The sequence below is a fragment of the Chamaea fasciata genome, unplaced genomic scaffold (genome assembly GCF_029207755.1).
Source record: "Chamaea fasciata isolate MVZ Bird 193981 ecotype frontalis unplaced genomic scaffold, bChaFas1.0.hap1 SCAF_6, whole genome shotgun sequence".
NCBI classification, from domain to species: Eukaryota; Metazoa; Chordata; class Aves; order Passeriformes; family Sylviidae; genus Chamaea; species Chamaea fasciata.
The window spans coordinates 68026332-68046525 of NW_027094091.1; the positions used below are offsets into that span (position 1 = coordinate 68026332).

The following is a 20194-nucleotide window of genomic DNA, read 5'->3' on the forward strand; positions in this document are numbered from 1 at the left end:
TTTGGTTTTTAATTCTAGTACTGTCTCTACATACATTTATATACACTGTATTTTGTTGATGATCTTTGTTGTATACGCTACTTCTTCCAAATAAAATAAGTGATCTCACCATTCTCCTGCTGTTTGGTGGAACAGTCAATCCAGTTGTGTTGATTTGCTGCCCAGATCATTTCAAACTGGTGGAACATGACTTTGAAGTTCCACATATATGGAACAAATGAAAAAATATCAGGTGCGCTGTCACTGGACCAGTCTTGGATCAAATCTAGACCCACACCAAGTAACAAAAGGTGAGTTAGTAGCTATCAGGAGAGTGATTTTTTAGAATTTTCGTGCTGAAGAAGTTAATGTTTGCCCTGACCACAGCAGCAGGTTGCAGTGGCACTGTGGCACTACCCAGACAATGGCTCTGGCCTCACTCAGAGGATAACTTTATTAGCACGGCACCATGCCCGCACTAATTAAACCTTCCTCCCAGCAGGGCTAATTAGCCCAGGCAGTAGTGCAGTGATGGGGCTGTATTCTTTCCATTACTGCAGCTGGAGCTTCCAGCAACAGTTGGGTGGTGCTGGACCACCTCGCATTGCCTTCTTCCTCACAGTCAGAATCCTGAGGGAGCAAATTATTTTTCCTCATCATCTGTCAGCCACAGGGACACAGTCCAAAGCCCAAGGAGTTGAAAATGAGCCAAGCAAAGAGAGATATCAAGAGAAATCAGCATCATGGGAGACAAATATTAAGCAAATCAGTAGCTGTGATAAGAGTTCTAGTAAGAAATTAATTTAGGATCACTTAACTGCAAATCAAGTTTATTTAGGTATTAAAAAATTAAATTATTTTTATTTCTACTCAAATGTGAGAATATCATGTAGTTGGACATTCTATAGGCATCAGGAATTTGTCCTCAGAAAAAAATTGTTGCCTTAAATACATGAAATCAGACAACCTGACCTTGCACAACTCAGCAAGGTTTGAAAAGAAATCCCAAAGAAATAATATTTAATTTGACATTTAACTTGTCTAGCAAAGAGGTTACCTGTAAAGAAGCTCTTCTGAGCAAAGATGAAATGATAGGTTGCTTTATAAACCTCCAGCTCACACTGCCATGTCTGTGGCATGTTCCATATCCGGGGATAGCTGGCATTAATATGGAACTGTGGACAAGAAATTCAAGCATCAGGATTACCTGAAAAGATGACAATGCCCAACCCTGTCTCTCAGCAGTTTTCACATATGTACCCTGCTGAATAATTAAAACTGTTTTCCTGCTGGGATGAACAGAAGGTTCTTCCAAGTTCCTTAATAATTTAATCTCTGTCTCTCCTTCTATGTTTGAAGGTCAAGTGTTAGTGTATTCATTTATTTGGAAAGGTATACTGTGAGTTTCAGATACATCTGCTGCTGCTGCAGATGTACAAAGCAATTCAAAAGCAAAGTTTTCATCAAAAGCATCAGTGTTCACAACACACCAAAACCATTGACATATTGTTCAAATTCAAACATAAAAAGTATCACTCAAATAAATCATTTAAAAACCAATATGAAGGGTAATCTACACAATTACAGTACTGCAGAAGTGAAATATTAGGCAAACAGAAGAATAATGCAGTATTAAATCTGTCTCAAGTAGTTCATGCACATTTGAGCGCTTTTAAGTACTTGTGCACACAAGCTTTAGCAGAGCTAGTGAGTGCAAGCATTTTTTAAGGCAAAGCATGTATGAACACGTGGCTACATAATAAATGAGGCAACCTTTGTAAATACTTAATTTATACACCAAGTTAGTGCTTTTTAAGTCACTAAAGATTACAGACATGTGCAATTATGTCGGTGTATATATAAACTCCCGGTATGTTAAGGTCTTGTAAAACACATCAAAAAGGCATTTTCCTGCACTAAGAAACTAAAAACAGAAAAATAAGTATGTTCTTTATTAAAAATACTCTAGAGACTGAAGCTTTGTGCTTATTAATGCACACTTACAGCCAGCATTTCTGCTTCCAATAGGGTCCTGTACTGCATGCTGCTGGTGGCATCCACGTGGAGGAGCTGCCCTTTAATTGTAGGTGAGTAGCCTGGCAAACAAAGGTTACCAAATGATCATTCAGACACAAGAACTACACTAATATTTAAACCATTTTTACCAGTGATTTCAGCAGTCCACTACCAAGAAGTATCCTGATGGACATTTGCCTTAATATCTTACAGTCAACTGTACAAGGAAGCATTTTTGTTCCTTTCTTTAGGAATATACCTCTCAAGATTACAAAGGAGAAACACTAAAAGACATTCACACACACAGGAATTAAGGTAACTGTTCAGGAAAAACAGCAGGGAAACAAATCAGTCTTAGCCTTTAACTCACCATTTTCACCCACTGTCATGGGAATATTTATTTCCAAATAGGATCCTGCACCAACGTTTACATGTACAGCATTCGTTTCCTGCATTGCAAGAAAGCAAAACAGTCCAAATGTGTTTTCTAGGTTTATTTATGCCTCTGGCTGTCATTATCCACACCTGGACTAAAGTACCAGATGATTAAAATCTTTCTTGCCTTCAGAAAAATCACTAATTAACTATCAATATGCATTGATACAAAATAACACCCTTTTTAGGCTTAACAAATACTGACTTAAGTCCAGTTAGAGAAACAGCATAAAATACTCTGATCCAAGGCCTGGGAGGGCAGACTAATACACATTCCTAACACTACAATTTTAACCCTTTCAGTCCCCCCACAAAAGAACAAAACAAGTGTACAGTGAAGTGCTGCTCTATCCCATTTAGAAGAGTAGCAACAAAGAGAAGAAAAATCCAAATTCCTACACATACAGGTTTTGTTCCCCTCAGTGTCATCTCTTCATTCAATATCAGAAGAAATTGTTTTTTCATCAAGGTGAGCTTCATCAGAATTTAAGATTGCACAGGACATGTCCAGATTATGAAGCCCCAAGACTGGAGGAGCTGGAATGGCTTAAGATGTACTGTTAAAGCTTAAAAGAAACTTAAAATAGTGCCTCTCAGAAGATATTTCTCTTTGAAAGGTTTGCTCATAATTATAAAGGACTAAGACAAAAATCACCCAGCTTTTAAAACCCTAGTTCTGTAATAAACACCTAACAAGTGAAACTGTGCACAACCAAAAAGCACAGTGCAACCACAGTAGACAAAGTTAATTTCTTGATAAGGTTTCATTATTTACCCTGTTCTTGGTAAAAAGCAAATCAATGGTGGCATCTGCAATGATATTCATCCGCAGTTCAAAAGCAAGGATCTGTCTTGGTTTCCCAGGCTGAGCAATTTCTGAGACTTTCATAACTTGGTAGTCTGGTGGGAAGAAAAACTTCCACAAGCAATCCCTAGTGGGGAAGAAGAAGAAAACAAAGAGATGGTTTTTGTTCACAGAAGAACAAAATATATGTGTATTTGTGCATCTACTTGGTTCATTTTACTATCTTCCTCTTAGCTGAGTCTTTAGACAATCAGTGGACGTGATAAGGAAGAATGCTGGTTGAAAATCTTCATCATAAGAGCCTTCCAACTTATTGGAATCTGCAGAAGTGTCCATGGCAAGAAGTTAACTTTCAAGCAAAAGCCATAAGCTTTCATTCAGAAGGCAGACAAACCACATTTTTTCTTCTTATTTCTTAACCTTGGTTTACAAAATCTGCGACAAAAGCAAAGTAGAAAGTAATCTCTTTATTCTACAGTTTGTGCACAAATCATTGATGTAAGCCCAGAAATAAAGAAAATACGAAACTTTAGAACCTCAGAATGGAAACCACATTTCTACAGATTTATAGCTGAACATGCCATGAAATATATGACAGGAAAGGCAGAGTGATGAAGCACAGACAGCAGAGCTTCCATAGGTCTCAGTTCGGGGTGGAATTCCTTCCTGCACCCAGCACCCAGCTGTTGTAGCAGCTTGAAAGTTTCCAAACTTCCATGATCTATCCACAGCAAGATGCAAAAGTGTTCCTAGTGTGTATCTAGGAACTCTATGCACTCTGCACTAAACTGCTTTCTACTGAGCCAGTTAAGATTAAAAAAAGCATTCCATTATAGGGCAAGCTTTCTTTGGAGTATTAAAAGTATCATTAATGATTCACTGACCTTGTATTTCTAGCAAAGGGTTCTAGAAAGCGACATTTTCTCTTAAATGCACTATCATATCTAATGACTACTCTTTGGGCTGCCATCCTCACACTCCTGAGAGACAGCAAATCATAACAGTTTCACAGGAGAATTAGTGAAGGCCAAGTACCAGCCTGTAATTAACGGGGAAAAGAGGGGAAGCACTGATTGTGTCACTTTTGCTTAATAGTCCTTTACTCTCTAAACAATCCTATTGACCTCACCAGAAACGCTCATGTGCAAAACATTCAGGTCCAAGTGAAGAACAGTAGAACTCCAGCCTAACATCCTGTATTAAAATAACTAGATAATAAATACTTTGGAGATAATATCAAGCATCTGATTATGCTAAGCAGGGATAAATTATGCCTCACTCATTATTTTCATACCCAGATTTCTGCTTCCCTAAAATTTCCTCATCAACATGCAATTTGTTCCCATATTAGCTAACAGGAGCTTGATAAATCTAAAGATCACCAATTAACAAGTTAAACCTTTGGGTACGTGACATTTGCTAAACATTAAAAATACTTTGCTTACAAAAAGGGAACATAATCTATTAATTTAATAATGAGAGTAATCCTAACTTTGGAAGGCCAGCAAGATGGCCAGTGAATTTACTAATCTTAAACCACTGTGTCAGGATTCCTCTTTCAGACTTGGTCTACCCTAAAACACACAACTTAGAAGTCTGAGCAATTACACAAAGCACACACAAACTTGAGAAAGATTTCTCAGTAATAATGGATATTAAAATAAAAGCTGTAAATCATGATCATACCTCTGCCTATCAGCCCAAGGCCCATAGTTGAAGTCTGTCCCTTTTCCACACACAATGTCCAAACCCCAACATGGTGGCAGGTCCTGTAATTTGCTGTCTTCATTGCTGGCTTCTCCATCATTACTTTCCTCTGTCTCCTCTGGTACAAGACCTGTATTACATAAAATAATAAACACATGATTGAGGGAAGCTGCTTCAAATCAGCATGAGAAATGTTTGCTTAAGTACAAGACAATTAAAGTGTCCTGATGTCAGCTTTATTTGAGAGCACTTCAGTATGTAAATATCAGGACACAATTCAATGCAGACTTCCAGTGGAAGGCCAAGAAACATGACCAAAAATGATCCAAAATTGCCACCTGTACATACCACTACTAAATGTGTTGTCTTTGTTCAAGATTCAGGCAGTCCTTTGAGGGCAGTCAGAGCAAAAGCATATCTGTGATACTTCTATTGGCTCCAAAACATTGCATTAACTCTCTTACAATAAAGATTTTTCACCATAAAAAATTAAACTATCTTTGTATTTAACAGACTGTACCTGGTTCATCCATATAGTAATAGATATCAACATCATTGGACTGCATTACAACAAAACCTTCACCCATCAGCCTCGGTGGTCTGCAAGGAAAGAGTGCCAAGATAAAGAGTAAAAATCCACATGTTAAGACTGATCTTTAAGAATTCAAGTAATTTTAAATGCCACATATTAAGCACAATGGATTTGCATAATGATTTGAGAAAAAAAACCCAAGCCCTTGATCATAATGTTGCTATTAGTTTAACTATTACATTAAATAACTGAAAAGTTTAGTTAACTCAAGCATGAAGATACCAGGTTCTTTACCACAAAGGTATTTCTCAGATATTCTAAACCACAAGTAACTACTGAAGTTTTACTTTCAGTGTTTCTTTCAGTCAAGAGTCCATTTCTCCTTGTCCTATATTGTTCTTCTACCTGCTAATTGTTTTCTTACTAAAATAGCCCTCTGCACCAAAGGGACAAGACTTTCAGTAACTAGAACATTAGTTAATTTAAAAAAAAAAAAAAAAAAAAAAAGCTGTTCTGTCTCAATAACACTTTCCTCAATATAAAAGGATCTAAGTGAAAAAACTAAGAGATGAAACATTTCTCCTAACACTATCACAATGGTATATTACAATCTCTTTCCCATGTTAATTTACATATTAATAATTCTGGCTTTACTGCAAAAGACACTATTGGAGCTTCTCAGCCACTTTCATAAACTGTCATTTCTTGACAAAAACCAACAATTCCTATGTCAGTTGAAGAGTGTGACCTGTTAGAGCATATTACCCACTTTACCACAGCTCATTTTCAGAGGCAGGAAACCTTGGAAAACATGAAAGACAGCAGATGTAGAGATCATGCACTGCCAGAAATTCTTCAAAAGCAACAGAGCAGGAACCTTGAAACTAAGCTTACTTTGAGAGTAATGACAGCAGATAAAGATCAAATCCTTTAACACAAACTAGATAATGGCAATAAATTAAAATGAGATTATCATTACCACTTTCAAGTATTCCCTAATAACTTTCCTGAACTACCACCTTGAGCCCACTGCCTCCAAACTTCTTCTGCTTTGACCTGCTTTTCCTAGCACCACCTTTTTTCTTCTCTTGAATTTCAGAGGACTCATTTGCAAAGAGTGATAGACGCATCGAGATGGTTGTTTGTAATAAAAAATGTCAAATTTCAAGGTGAAATTTTGATGTTTCTATTGAAAACTCAGTCTGTTACAAATTCCATCAAGTCACTTGGCTGTTTTTTATATATTCACTACTTGCAGGAATTCCTGGAAGTTAAAAGACCCAGCTCAAATTTTAAGCCAAAGCAGTAAAAGAGGGCAGGCTCTGAAGAGTCAAACATTCTCCATTTCCAGTGAATTGGGCAATTTTTTGAATTTGCCCAATAAATTAGAGCACATTTTGTGCACAGATGCCATCCTTCAGCCATCAGGAGCTACCAAGATGGTAAGAACATTAAAAGCAAATACTTAGAGAAAGCAGGAGGAAAAGCTAATAGTTTGAGCATCTTAATCCTATTTTGCTTTAATCTTGTTTTTCTCCAATATTAGTTGCAGAAATTTCCTTTGTTGTCATGTTGGAAGAGTAAGACTCTGTACACAGCCACAGAATGTTCTTTGACAAACATAAAGGCAGGTTACAAACAGCAGTATTGGGCTGATAAAAAGTCAATTAAGGTACAAATGATGTACAGTTTATTTTATTACTTCATGCAAGCACTATGGCTTGTGTTTGACTTCCTTCAGTTTGTTGAAGCTGCCTAACCCCGCTTATGCAGAATACACAGAGGTAAAAGGATCAGCAATCTGTCTTCAAAAGATAACATGGTCTCCCCTCTACCAAGTCTTACACAGCTTTTGCCCAGTTTGGGATTTTCTTTACTATTTCCTAATCCATGAATCAGCTTTACAGAAGTCAACACCTTAAACTTTGCCTTTCAGATAGAAATTTAGTGCTGGCAATGCCTGGGTACAGTTCTAGTACCTGAGAGAAGGAGAACAGACCTTGGACACAGGATGCCGCATCCCTAGAAACATTCAAGGCCAGACTGGATGGGGCTCTGAGCAATCTGACCTGGCTGAAGATGTCCCTGCTCATTGTAGAGGGGTTGAACTAGACGGCCTTCAAAGAAACCTTTCCAACCCAGACTATTCTATTATTCTGTGTTTAATAACAGAGAACACACACACAAAAATGCAAACCAAGAATAACACAGAAAACCAGTGCTTTTCTCCATAAATGAAATTCACTCAAAGATCCAAAATGAAAAACCTTTAGAGTGGTAAAAATGGCAACTGTCTGAACATACTGAGTAAAATAAAGGCGTTGAAGCACAACAAACATTCTCTTCTTAGTGTTCTTAAAATACATAAAAAAATACTATGGACACCACAAAAACACCCCAAACTTACTCATCATTTTGAAGACCAACATATCTCGGACTTGGAACCAGCATGACTCGAACATTTTCCAATTTTCCCTTCACGATGTGCATGAACTGATCAAGGTGGCTCGAAGGTGGTTTTGTGGTGTATGTCAAAAAGGCATCATCAAAGTTAATGCAAAGTGTTTGTGGCTGATAATGATTCCCAAATGCCAAGCGACCCTAAATCAAAAAGCAAACTCAGTAACTCACTGGTAATCACTGATCTCTTTTATTTACCTATTTATACTGTTCTCTTACATTTAAGTATTTATTTACCTACAAAAATGCAGTTGAACTAGCCATGTGCAAATAAAGAACATGGACCAAAGTCCTAACCTGCACATATCTAAAAATACTACGTCATATGTTGAAATCTGAATTTTTTCTTTTATTACCTCAAAAACAGTTTTTCTTTTTTGCTGTTGATTATTTGGGTTTTTTGAGGGGGGGGGGTGGTTTTGGGATGTAACATCAGCTTTTAAAGAAGGTGTCCAACTATCCCTATTAAAACTTGCGGGGGGGGGGGGGGGGGGGGGGGAGGAAGAAAACAACCCCAAACTCCTGCCAAAAATGCAACACCAGATTGTACAACACCCATGTAATTGCTTGGTGATACTCTGGAAATCATTACTAAGTCTAAGGCAGGAGTATTTCCCAAAAGTAAGAACATAATTGTGTTTCCAGCAGCACCAGCAGGATTTGTGACTATGTCAGGGGAATGTTCATGGTGGAACTTTAACTTTTTTAAAGCATGAAGGCAAAGAAATGCTTTAAACAGAATGTGTGAGAAAAATGAAGGGCAAGTGTCATTTTTAAGCAAATACTGATAAATATTTTCCTTATAAGGGTGTTTTCACTTACCGTGCTCACATTGACTTTAATGACTGGAATAAGTGATCTCCATGAAGAAGAGGGGTCTTGAGATTCAGTTTTTACTTTAACACTAAATTTAAAAAAAAAAGGGGGGGGGAGGATTATTATTTTGTCTTTTCTGCAGAAGAACCAACCAAATTTTTCTTTCAGAGGTCTTCAGGGCACAGATCTTGGGGGACACCCCTTCCCAAGAGGGATGCCTCCTGCAAAGGACCTGCTAGCAGACAACTTGCCAGGCTTCCCAAGCCTGGGAGAACAACAGGAAGCCCATGGAGCTACACCTTGGTGCTGACACAGGTAGGAAACAAGCATGCTTTGTTTAACTCAGAGCAATAGTTAAATAAATCTTCCTCAGGGGATCTTGGCCTGCTCTAAATACTACTGATGAGGCATGGGATTTTTCATTTCCCAAGACACATCCTCCTCAAAGGCAGAAATCCTTCCTGTGCCTGTCAATAAGGGCTTGAGATAAAAACACAATGAGATTGGCTGGGAGGCAGAGTCCTTACTCAAACTCAGGACTGCCACAGCATCCTGCAGCTGCCCTCTTTGTAATTTAGTAACTGGCCAGCAGCAGTGGCAGGACTCAAGTCTCATTAGATCTCCTCTGCTCCCGACAGTCAGTCAGCCTGGTGTGGTCCTGCCCAAAGAGAGGCTGATTATTCAACATCTGACTGCACTGCACATAAGCCATGGAAAACTTCTTACATTTTCACACCATGTTTTCTGGGATACCCCAAAAAGAGGAATTAACAGAAGACAGTTTGTGTAGCTGTACACAAGACCATACAGATCCTCACATTTTGCCTATTCAATGTCTTGAGCAGCTGTTACTTCTACTGAGCAAAACCATTATTATTCTGCCAGCACAATCCTCTTCAACACACGCTTCCTCTCCACACTGTATTTCAGATAGATTTTTCAGCCTGTCTCTGATCATTAAACAAGAGTGCTTGGTTTGTTTGGCTGTGGTTTTTAATTATTACTGGTGGGAAGTCTGAGGAAAGGGAAAAGATTCAGACTGTCAGGCTTGTCAGTGCAATTTCTCTCAGCTGTGCTTCCCTTGTTTGGCCTTCAGAGCACATGTTAACAAAACATTCTCCAATTAGTTCAGCACTTTGCAGAACAAAGCATTGACAAAATAGCAAAATGAATAATTATTTACCTTTCAAGATTCGCGTGTGTTCTCTGCCTCCCATTCACTTGTGCTCTCTCATCATCCTTCTTTGCTGGAATTATTGTGGGATCCAAGCCAAACAGTTCTTGAAGTTGTCCATAAAGCTCAGAGCGGTTGTACACGTGAAATTCAAAGTCATTCACCATAATATACAGTCGAGTTTCTGCCTTTGGATCTAACCAAATAGTAGGAAAAGAGGTTCCAATTCTATTCCAACATTTCCTTGGAATATTTACAGTTTCTCAAATATGCACATTTTGCAAAACCAATCCACACAGTACTGAACAGCTGCTGAAGTACATATTAAAAAGCTCTAAAAAACTCCACAAAATAATTACAGCATTCTAAGCAAATCAGTAAAACTTGGCAAATAGGACAGCTGCATACAAAATATTAAATCTGAAAGGCATTTCACCCCTAGGTCACAGTCCAAAAAAAAAAAAAAAAATCCAGACAGGAACTGCACAAAATGCTAAATGGAAGTTTTTTCAGTCTCACGTATGAAAACAAACAAACAAACATCCCTCTCAATGCACAGAATGGAAGCCTCAGTGAAAATTTCTGATTTTTAGCACAGATATCACAGAGATCAATTCAATCTCAAAACCCAAATGGTTTTCTATCCAAGCTCCCTGGTCCAGCATGCCTGAAGTGGGAAAAAGCTTTCTTTTATAGACAAACGGAAAATATTAATATGCAAAACTAACAGGATCATACTGATTTTGCACATTCAGTCAACAGTCTCACAAATTTAAAATGTCAACTGATATATCAGCTTGGCTCTCTTATTCTTAAAACCTATTTTAACATCTGCTGATCATATAGAGGGCTGATTGTGACATACTTTGACATACTTTTGCCTCAGAAAGTGTGACCTAATTATGCAGTTAATGTGAGGGAAAAGCTCGCACCACTTCCCCCTAATTACCCAGTTGAACAAGTGCCCATTACACATTGACTCAAGAGACCTGAGCTGCTCTAAAAATCTCATCTGGTCTTTCTATGTCAAACAGACTTCAGGCAGCTGAAGAATCAATGGTTATTACAACAGTCTCCAGTCTGTAACTCAGGGGGTACAAACTGAAGGCAGCATTTCCCAAAGACACGAGAAATTAAAACTCAGAGCAAACATTTGTGGTCAGGGTCAAAAGAAGAAATGCAGATGCCCAAGATCCAAGGTTTAGAGACATCTGCTTGATTAAATGCACCCAATTTAATAAAAAACTCACCTGTCCCCCAAAATCACACATCTCTGCAACACTGTCCCAACAATAACCCACTTTTTCCCCAACACACCTTAAGTACCAGAAATTTCCACATAATTATAAAAATATATACATATAGAAAGTAAGTTTCCAGAACACATTGACATCACAGTTGTCTTGAACAGGAGACAGAGAAATGTTAATGAGCCAGCTTCAATTCCTTCCTGTTTTCATAAAAGCACCATCAAATCCATTTGTTGCTGACCTTAACTTGCATCAGTAAGAGTCAGGCAAAGAATGACATGGAAAAAGACCGGGACACACAATTACTCACCCAGGAGATCTCAGTAGCATCAAGTACACAAATAAAGGTAATTTTTCAATTCCTGGATGCAAGCATTATTAGACTTCATTTACTAAATGAAATAATATGTACTAATTCATTTCTTTAAAGGGGATTAAAGAGACAGGTATCTCTTTTTCCTAACAACAAAAACAAGGTTTGACCTCCACACATCAATTTGGTTGCCTAAAACACTTTTGAAAAAGGAAAAAAAAAAAAAGGCAAGGAAAAAGAGACAAGCAAATCTGAATGTTATGATACTAAATGATTCAAAGAAGCATTTATGTAGGTTTTGTATAAGTAACTACCAGATTGTTTCACAGTGTGAAAACTGATAATGGGCTGTGGCACCTAAGCCAAGTCATTGGGGTGTGCTCTATCCACAACATGATCCTCCAGCTCTTGTTCCTCAACCACTTCCTATTTCTCAAGTATATACAAAACCTCAAGCCTCAGCAGGATTTAACACTTAAAGAGCATTTCAGTCATGTTACTTTGTTGTCAGACCTGGACACCTCTAACTTATGTGGTTACTCCGATTTTTTGTCCAGTAATCACGTGGCCTTAAATGCCAGCAGAAAACCTTAAAGCCTTGCAGTATTGCCAAGCAAAAATGCCACAACAGAGGACAGGCAACCACCTTCATTGCATTAAATTAAAATCATTTTTTCACCCTCTGAGCCAGTAGAGAAGTATGTTTTAACTAGCAGATGAAGACAATCCTATGAAAACCTGTTGGACAGTAACCTTTGGTGTGCAAAATCTAATTAACTCCAAGACCAGGTTCCACTTTTTGGATCATTTCTTTATGGCATAAAGAATTTGAATTGTGCCCTACCACCTCAGAGGGTGAGCAGTGCCTCAGTAAATAGAAATGAGCAGTTCTTCCAAACTCGTATCGCTGCCTAGAATGGTGTCTCACATTCACCTGACTGATTTTGCATTCAGTACTGCTGCCACTGCTGAGTTGGTACTGACACAGCAACAGCTCCACGAGCTTGCTGACAAGTCTAAGAGGCTTCACACCAGTAGAAGCCACTCCCAAAGACACAGAGAAGAGGGAAAAAAAAAAAGCCCTCCAGAGTTCAATGACCCTCTCAATTAGCATACTCAGCTGTAGACAGCTGACATTTCTGGACCTCCTTGAATGAGCAACGCAGCTGTGATGGCTCCAAAAGTCAAGGGAGGCAGGACCTGAGTCCCATTCAACAAGATTCTAATCCTATAAATTATTAAGTACACAGCCCTAGGCTACTTAGGCTTTCTCACTGTGTTTTCTGCAGATACAATTCATCTCTTGCATCTGTGTTAATCACCTATCTTCAGCCAAAGATAAGGAAGAAAAATAAATGAATTTTTCACACTTCCCCACTTCTGTAACCACAGATGTCATCAAGGCACACCCTCGTCAAATACTAAGAATATCCCTTACCATAAGATTTTAGCTAAAGCATCGAAAGCACAACACTCACTGAAACTCAAAACCTTGTATCACTCGCTGAACGTAAGACATCTCTATTCATCACAGTTATCAAATTCAATACAGAGGCAATTATGCTTGGACTCCAGATAATGAAGGCTACTATTAAGATTAACGGTTTGTGTCAAGAAGAGTTCAAGTCCCCGATAATGAATCCCGTATTTATTTCTTCATTTCATCTGCTCTGCAACCAGTGAACAAATCCATACCTTCTGAGGATCCAGAGTACTTCAGCTACATATTAACAAAGCAATTGCATGCCTGTGATTGTGCAAAGGAAGCGTGTTTCTGTAGGATACCTGTAAATTTAAACTTTGAAACCTTTCCAGGAAACCTACCGTGCTGCTTCTGCTTAGGGTTGTACATCTTCCACCAGCGAAAAATGATAAATCCATCCTGAATTCTAAATCAAATAAATTGGAATAAAACAGAAGTTGAGAGAGTGACAATCCAACATCCTCCATGCAGTTTGCGTAGAGATCTGCAGCTGAGGCAGCGTATAAGCAACATGAAAACACAAAGCATTACAGCACACGGTGTATTACACGATTCCTGCTTTAGCTGCAACTCGTATAAAATCCCATACCCATTGCCTCCTCAAGGCTTTCCAAATCTGACAGCAAGAATCAAAACTACAAACTATTTGCTAGAGTGCAGTTCACGAAACAAATTATTCTGAATCCCAGTAAATAAATGCCAACTACTTGGCCAACGTTAATCTTCTAGATATAAGAGCAGGAGCATGAAGGATTCAAAGACATAAATTAAAAAAACAGTTCTCCTTCACACTCCACAGTGGTTTATTTGACAAATATTAAGGACAACTACAATCTCATCCAGCATTCATTTCCAACTGATAAGGGTAAAGCAGCAAATGAGCTCACAAGTATGTAGGAGTGTTAAAAACTAGGCCCAAAGGAGACAGTCTAACACTTCTAAGTACACTGCTCATTTGGAAGATTGCATTTTGATTTGTGCTATTTAGACCTGCATTTAAAATACTTATTTAGAAGGGGGACTCCCTTGGAAATCTGTACCTGATGGACATGTCCTCTGTGATGAAATAGATTTCACGCACCATGACTTTTCCAGACAGCACAGAGAACGAAAAGGAACCTAATTATTTACCAAAAAAAAAAAAGGAAAAAAGAAAAGAAAAGCATTCATTAGCCTAAAGCTGATGATTTTGTGAACAGAGAGAATACAGCATGGGTAAACTGGGTGTCTTGAGTTCTCCCTTAGAAGGGAAGCCAGAGATTCAGAACACAGAAGACAAAGTACACAACTAAGGGATGCTGGGTTAGGCACTATTCAACAATACAACCAAGCCCCTGAGGCACATGAGTCACCCAGAAACATCCAGGTGCTTTGCAAAGCTCAAAAGAGGCAGAAAAGCTGTTTTGAACATTTAGAGTCTCAAGCCATTGTGTGCAAGACCATAATTAGAGAAATAAAGATTCCTGATGGACTGTTTTTAAAAATTTTAAATGGCTGTAAGGATTTCGGTCCAATTATTATGACAAATTATGTTTACAGCAAGAAGGATTAATAATTATGAAAAGACCAGCAGGTAATGCAATAGCCCAGATTTTTCCTAAGGCTTTTCTCCTCACTCACAGAAAATTCAGTACACCATTATTTAAAAAAAAAAAAAAAAAAAAATCAACATTAAACAACTGAAACCAAGCTGTAAATCACGAGATTTAATTAACATTATGTTCTACTTACTGATGAGATTTATAAAGAATACCACATATTTGGCCAGTCATATCAGCTGCCCTTTCTTAATGCCAATTTCACAAAGAAATTTTAATAAAAGCCTACAGATCAAGTGTAGCAGCCAGTTAAGTATTTCATCTATTTTGCTCTTCAAAAAAGCTGGATTTGAACATGGTTTGGAATACAGTTCTTAGATTCTAAAGGACATAAGCAAATGAATTGCAAGGGTGTGTCTGGCAGGCCAAGCATGAGTGGGATTTTTTGGTTTTAAGTTTTCACTACATTTATGATGTATAGCTGCAGAAAAAGTCCAGAATTAAAGTCATTGCTATTCTGTGAAGCAGAGGAAGGCAGAGGAGCAAGCGAAAGAAAATTAGAAGTGTGATCAGTGAGGTTGTGGGCTACAGCCCTCTGTGACTCAGCACCAGATATTTTTGTAAGTGGGTGAGTGCCCAAGTGATTTGCACTGACCCGTTTTATTGAAAAAAGTTTAAAATATTTTAATAAAAAGTTAATGGATTTTGATGCAAAATGTTCTAGCCAGTATCCATTCTACATATCACAGTCCCAGTATGGATCAACCTGTGATTAGCTGTTCTGACAGCTTATTTAGAAAGCAAGGACAGTGTTGGAACAGGGACTCAAAGCTTGAATCTGCTTTGAATCCACTACATGTTTTCAAATCACTCTAACAAAGGAACACTGCAATCACTTCAAGTTTTTAGCAAACTGAGGTAGGGTAAAAAGCAGCAAAGGGTGGCATTACATTAATTGTAACTTACCAATATGGATGTAGCCATGTTTATATAATCTGTTAAGAACCAACGTTAAAATGAGTCCAATGTTCCGGGAATTATAGTAAGTTAGGTAGATAATCCATCCACAGGACAATATTGTTGCTGTTGAAAGATTACAATGAATTAAAGCATTTTTTGAAGTACACTGACCCAGATAAAAACCTTACCTACTAGGACTAAGAGGCATAGCAGTGTTCTTCCTGCTCTCCAAAAGATTTGAAATTGACAGGACACTTTAGTGGGTGTTTTCAGAGAGATGGTGTGAGAAGGGTGTGAAGAGATGGGGGGAAAATGGGGAAGTGGGAAGTCCAGAAAAATATAGATTCTTCACTGCTCTTCAATTCCCCAATATAAAAAAAAACCTGCCGTCCCAGAGGACCTGCAGAAGGCACCACATTATTTCATTACATCACTTACCATCTAAGAAGTTAGATTTTATAGATTGAATTGTAACATGCATCGTCCCACATGGACATTTATTTCAGGGATTGAAATAAATGTGGTTTAAAAAACCCCAACACCACCGAAGTCATGCTACATCCCTTCCCTACTCTTCTCCAAATTGTGAACTGTAACTTAAATTTCTAGTCTTTCATTTTTATCACAGGAAACATTATCATATATGAAACCATTTCCTACAATGCTGTATCCAGAGAGAAACGTACCAGCCCTTGGGTTAGCAGAAATACCTCAACAGTTCAAGCAGGGAATTTGATAGGGAAAAGAGGAAATAGCAATCCAATGAGAAACATGCTTTTTCAAAAAAAAAAAAAAAATTAGGTCTGCTAATCCCCAAAGTAATTTTTACTTTAGTTGATTAAGAGCTAGTAACCTATTTCTAATTACAAGGGTTCTCTAAGCTTCCAGAAGGACAAACCCAAAAGGAATGGTACTGCCAAGGAATGGACTAGTTCTAATTCACCTTACTGATAATTACCACTCTGTTTCACCCAAAGCAGAGTAGGGAAAAAAACTGAACTTTGTAACAGAAGTTTTTCATTGATGCTGAAAATGGAAGACTCTTATGGAAAATCTAAAGTGCAGAAAGGCATAGGAGCAAGACACCTTCACTTTGAAGACAGTCCAGATGATTACTCAAAAAAAAAATTACAAAAAATTACAAGAACAATCTGTTCTTCCACTGTTCCTTTATTTTTTCCAGTGGGATACTCCACTGCTTCACAACAATACTTCGTTGAAAGAGAGAGAAGGTGAAAATGACTCCCATGACTTTCATTGTTTCCTTTCTGGAAAATGGATCCAGTGTGAGCAAAATTCAAGCAAGCTCACGCCCTCGAGCAATAAGCTGCTTGACACGTTAAACAACCAAATCTGTGTGGCTGATCACACAGGAAAGAGCAGGGAGGGTGGAAGCTAGTTTCACCCCAGGAAAGAAACTCAGGCTAACACTGAGAGCAGGCACACTCCAAGGACAGTGTTCACCTCCCCCACTCTCAGGTCAGCAAGCTCCTCACTGCTGGTCCTCTATGGGGAGGGAGAAAGGTGGGATGACTCACACTCCGAGGGTCCATAAAGCTCAGCTTGAGGCTAAAGTTCAACTAGACACTGCTAGACGGCTGAAGTCAAGAAGGTGCCCTCTTGAGGTGAAACATACTGAGAAAAATTGGGAAACCAGTGCAGTTTCCAGCCCTCATCCATTGCCTTCAGCACTAGACTCACCTCTGCCACAAACTGTTGCCTTTTCCTTCACCAAATCGCATAAACTTCATTAATTTCTTTATTATATTCTTGATTTTTAAAGCCTCTTCACTGAAACCAAGTTCTGGAAATTTCTAAAGTTCTACTGTATGTGATTTTTAGAAATTATTTCAGAAGTGAGCAACAGCTCTTTGAGGAGCATGTTCATTTCTGGAATTCGTCACCTTTTACTGAGACCAGTAGTCAGCTGTTTCAGCATTCAGGAGAGGAAACATATCTTTTTATGTTCCCTTGTAACAGAATGCCATAGGTCAGCAGATAAAAGCAAAGGAGGAAAGGCTGGTTGAAACCAGTTCAGTTAATAAACATCACTCTAACATGTTTCTATCCAGACCTCATAACAGGAAGCAAGTCAAAGCTTTTGAAGACAAAATTTTCAAATCTATCAAAATCTTCAGATTCAAATTTGCATCTGTTTCACATTTTACCATGAGCTACTACCAGTGACTTCTCGTATTTTCATCTTGACTACACTGAGAACTCCGTTGAGTACAAACTTTCCATTTCGACACATTAAACATGAAATAAACAACAAACAGTAAGCACCCTCAAATAATCTACCCATGTCCCTTCTATTCAATTTGGACTACTGAAAAATAATTCCAGTATGTCAACAGCCAACAGACTGCTTTAACTTGTCAGAAGTGAAAGTGAAAAAATAAAGTTGTTTCTGTGTTGCCCCTCACTCCAAGTCCAAGAGTCAAGGCTGGAAAGCAGGCATTATCTACCTTTGGAAAAGCCTGAGTTCATTGCACATTTTCAGTATTTTTACATGGACCTGAGTACAATTTCATATTTATTTTGCTGTCCTTGATCCACTTGTTTATAGATCCAGAAAATAAAAATACCTACACCAATATAAGCAATAGCATTCGTGCTATATATTTAAAAAAAAAAAAAAAAATCAGCATACCTGAATCATGTATGTTTACAAATTCAGCTCATTACTGATTAAATGACAGCTTGGCTTAAAGGCTCATTGTGGTATACGATTTAGTCTGGAAGCCGTGTCATTAAACACAATAGTCCTTAGATCACTCTGCAAACTATACCAGATTAAATGGTAGGTAGGCAGATATTGGCATAAGGAAATAATTGCAGCTGACTGTCATGCTAATCCTTTGTTTTGGTATCATAAAAGAAATTTAACCAAAAAAGAAGAGTTAACCTTACCTACTAACAGCCAAACCACATTGGAGTCATGTTCTGTCAGGAAGTCTTCCAGCTGTGTGATACTTGGAACAAAACTATCATTTTTTCTTTGATCCATTGCTACACTGTTTTTGCACCAGCACCTATAGAACTGAAAGAAAAAGAAAACCATTTCAAAACCAAAATGAGTAACAAGCACAGTACAGTTTAGAAAAAATGGACTATGTACCACCTTAAATCATCTCCAGCAGTCTTTTTCACATAAATACAAATGTACTTGTTTTATTCTCTCAATAATAACTTCAAGATTTTCAGCTACCTCCTCTTCTACTCCAGAGCTCCAGAAACACTTCCCCTCATCTCTGCTGGAACAGTTTCCAGGCACGTGACTATCCCAAACAAACTACATACCAACAAAATACCAAAATACGCTCTCCAAATTTAGTACCCTGAATGCCCTGTACAGCATACAAAAGCAAATAAATGTCTAAAACTGTTGTGCCACAGCAGTAAGTCAAAAGGCAACTGAACATACAAGGAAAAATGAGGCTGTATTAAGCTTACTAACATGCAAAAATGTAACATGAGACCAAACCTGTGCCCTAGCAGAAGGCCAAAGGAGACACTTCTAGGAGTTATGGAAAACTCCCAAAACCTCCTGATCCAATGTGTCCACTAATTCTGCTTAAGGATGGATTTGCATCATTTTGTAAAAACTGACTACCTGGTTGACCTGCCATAGAGAACAGAAAACCAGTCCTTTTGCTCTTACACACGTCTTCCAATCACCCATAAATCACCTTGCAACTGGGTTATATTAATTAAACGTGATTAGCAGGGTGTTGCTCAATTCAGCAACATCTGTAATTACATAGCAGTATTTTTGTTGCATTTGTTTCATTTGAAGTCTTCTCCCTTGGACGTTATCTGTCAAATCTTACAAAAAAAGAAGCATTAATTCTGTTTCTTTTTTTTTCTAACACCTTCCAGCTCCTGACAGCCTGTCTTCCTGACAGTATTCAACCCTCAAAAAATATGAGTAGACTTTATTTCCCTTTGTTATGAAGTCTCTACTGGTTTCTCAATCAAGGATTCTAGAACATAAAACCAATATTGATGAGTCCTTAGTTTTTCAGCAGCACAACAGCTTTGGAATAGTCAGTATTTGCAAATGTTAGCAATAAATGTAGCAACTCATCTTTTTTTTTTCCCCTTTAATACTCATACTACTCTCATTATTTTAACTGGAAGAAGTTGGAAAAAATCTGCCTTTAATGCACTTATTTCTCCTGTTGTACCCCCAACCAACAGCCTGTGTTTAGAACTACAACAGGAGTACGGTCCCAAGAGTAAGTGTTAATAATTTGTTCATTAGCCCTTCTGCAAGCAGGAATAGAATGGGGAGGAAAGAACATGAAAGCAGCAAACAGAAAACAAGAAACAACAAAGAAACACAATGAAACAGTTTCCAGCAGGGATGATAACAAAGCTACCAACTTACTCCCCTACAAGGGGGAGGAATAAGAGGAACAAGCACCACACAAACACACACAGACTAAGAAAGGAGCAGTTGTTTCAGAAGGGACTTTAGAACAGCAAATTAAATCACATAATGGCACTGTGATTTGCTTTATGATATCCACAGTACCTTAATAGTAACAGCCACATGTCAGTTTGTATGATGAAGCAGATGATGCCTCTGCAGGCAGCCTCCAGGAGCCTTTTAACCCCCGACTCACAGGGTAAAGAAAGAAAGCCAGATCAACACTTCCAGCATAAAAGGATGGAAGAACTCGTTCCTTCCCTTCTCACCAAGGGACAACAGGGTCACTCT

General features: G+C 38.2%; 1 protein-coding gene across 11 annotated transcripts in view; it reads right to left on the minus strand.

The window, feature by feature from the left end:
- Window positions 1-20194, minus strand: part of BLTP1 (bridge-like lipid transfer protein family member 1) — an 87567-nt gene that overhangs the window by 61518 nt on the left and 5855 nt on the right. For 10 of the 11 annotated variants that reach the window (XM_066186694.1, XM_066186695.1, XM_066186702.1 and 7 more), the window contains exons 2-15: window positions 18382-18511; window positions 15475-15591; window positions 14011-14089; window positions 13312-13376; window positions 9934-10120; window positions 8757-8838; window positions 7882-8075; window positions 5463-5542; window positions 4922-5072; window positions 3206-3362; window positions 2366-2444; window positions 1984-2075; window positions 1037-1154; window positions 110-265 (exon numbers count right to left, since the gene is read on the minus strand). In XM_066186694.1, coding sequence (XP_066042791.1) covers window positions 110-265; window positions 1037-1154; window positions 1984-2075; window positions 2366-2444; window positions 3206-3362; window positions 4922-5072; window positions 5463-5542; window positions 7882-8075; window positions 8757-8838; window positions 9934-10120; window positions 13312-13376; window positions 14011-14089; window positions 15475-15591; window positions 18382-18478 — 1654 coding nt within the window. In that variant the 5' untranslated portion in view covers window positions 18479-18511. The remainder of the gene's footprint in view (window positions 1-109; window positions 266-1036; window positions 1155-1983; window positions 2076-2365; window positions 2445-3205; window positions 3363-4921; window positions 5073-5462; window positions 5543-7881; window positions 8076-8756; window positions 8839-9933; window positions 10121-13311; window positions 13377-14010; window positions 14090-15474; window positions 15592-18381; window positions 18512-20194) is intronic. The other variant, XM_066186698.1, reaches the window with a different exon arrangement.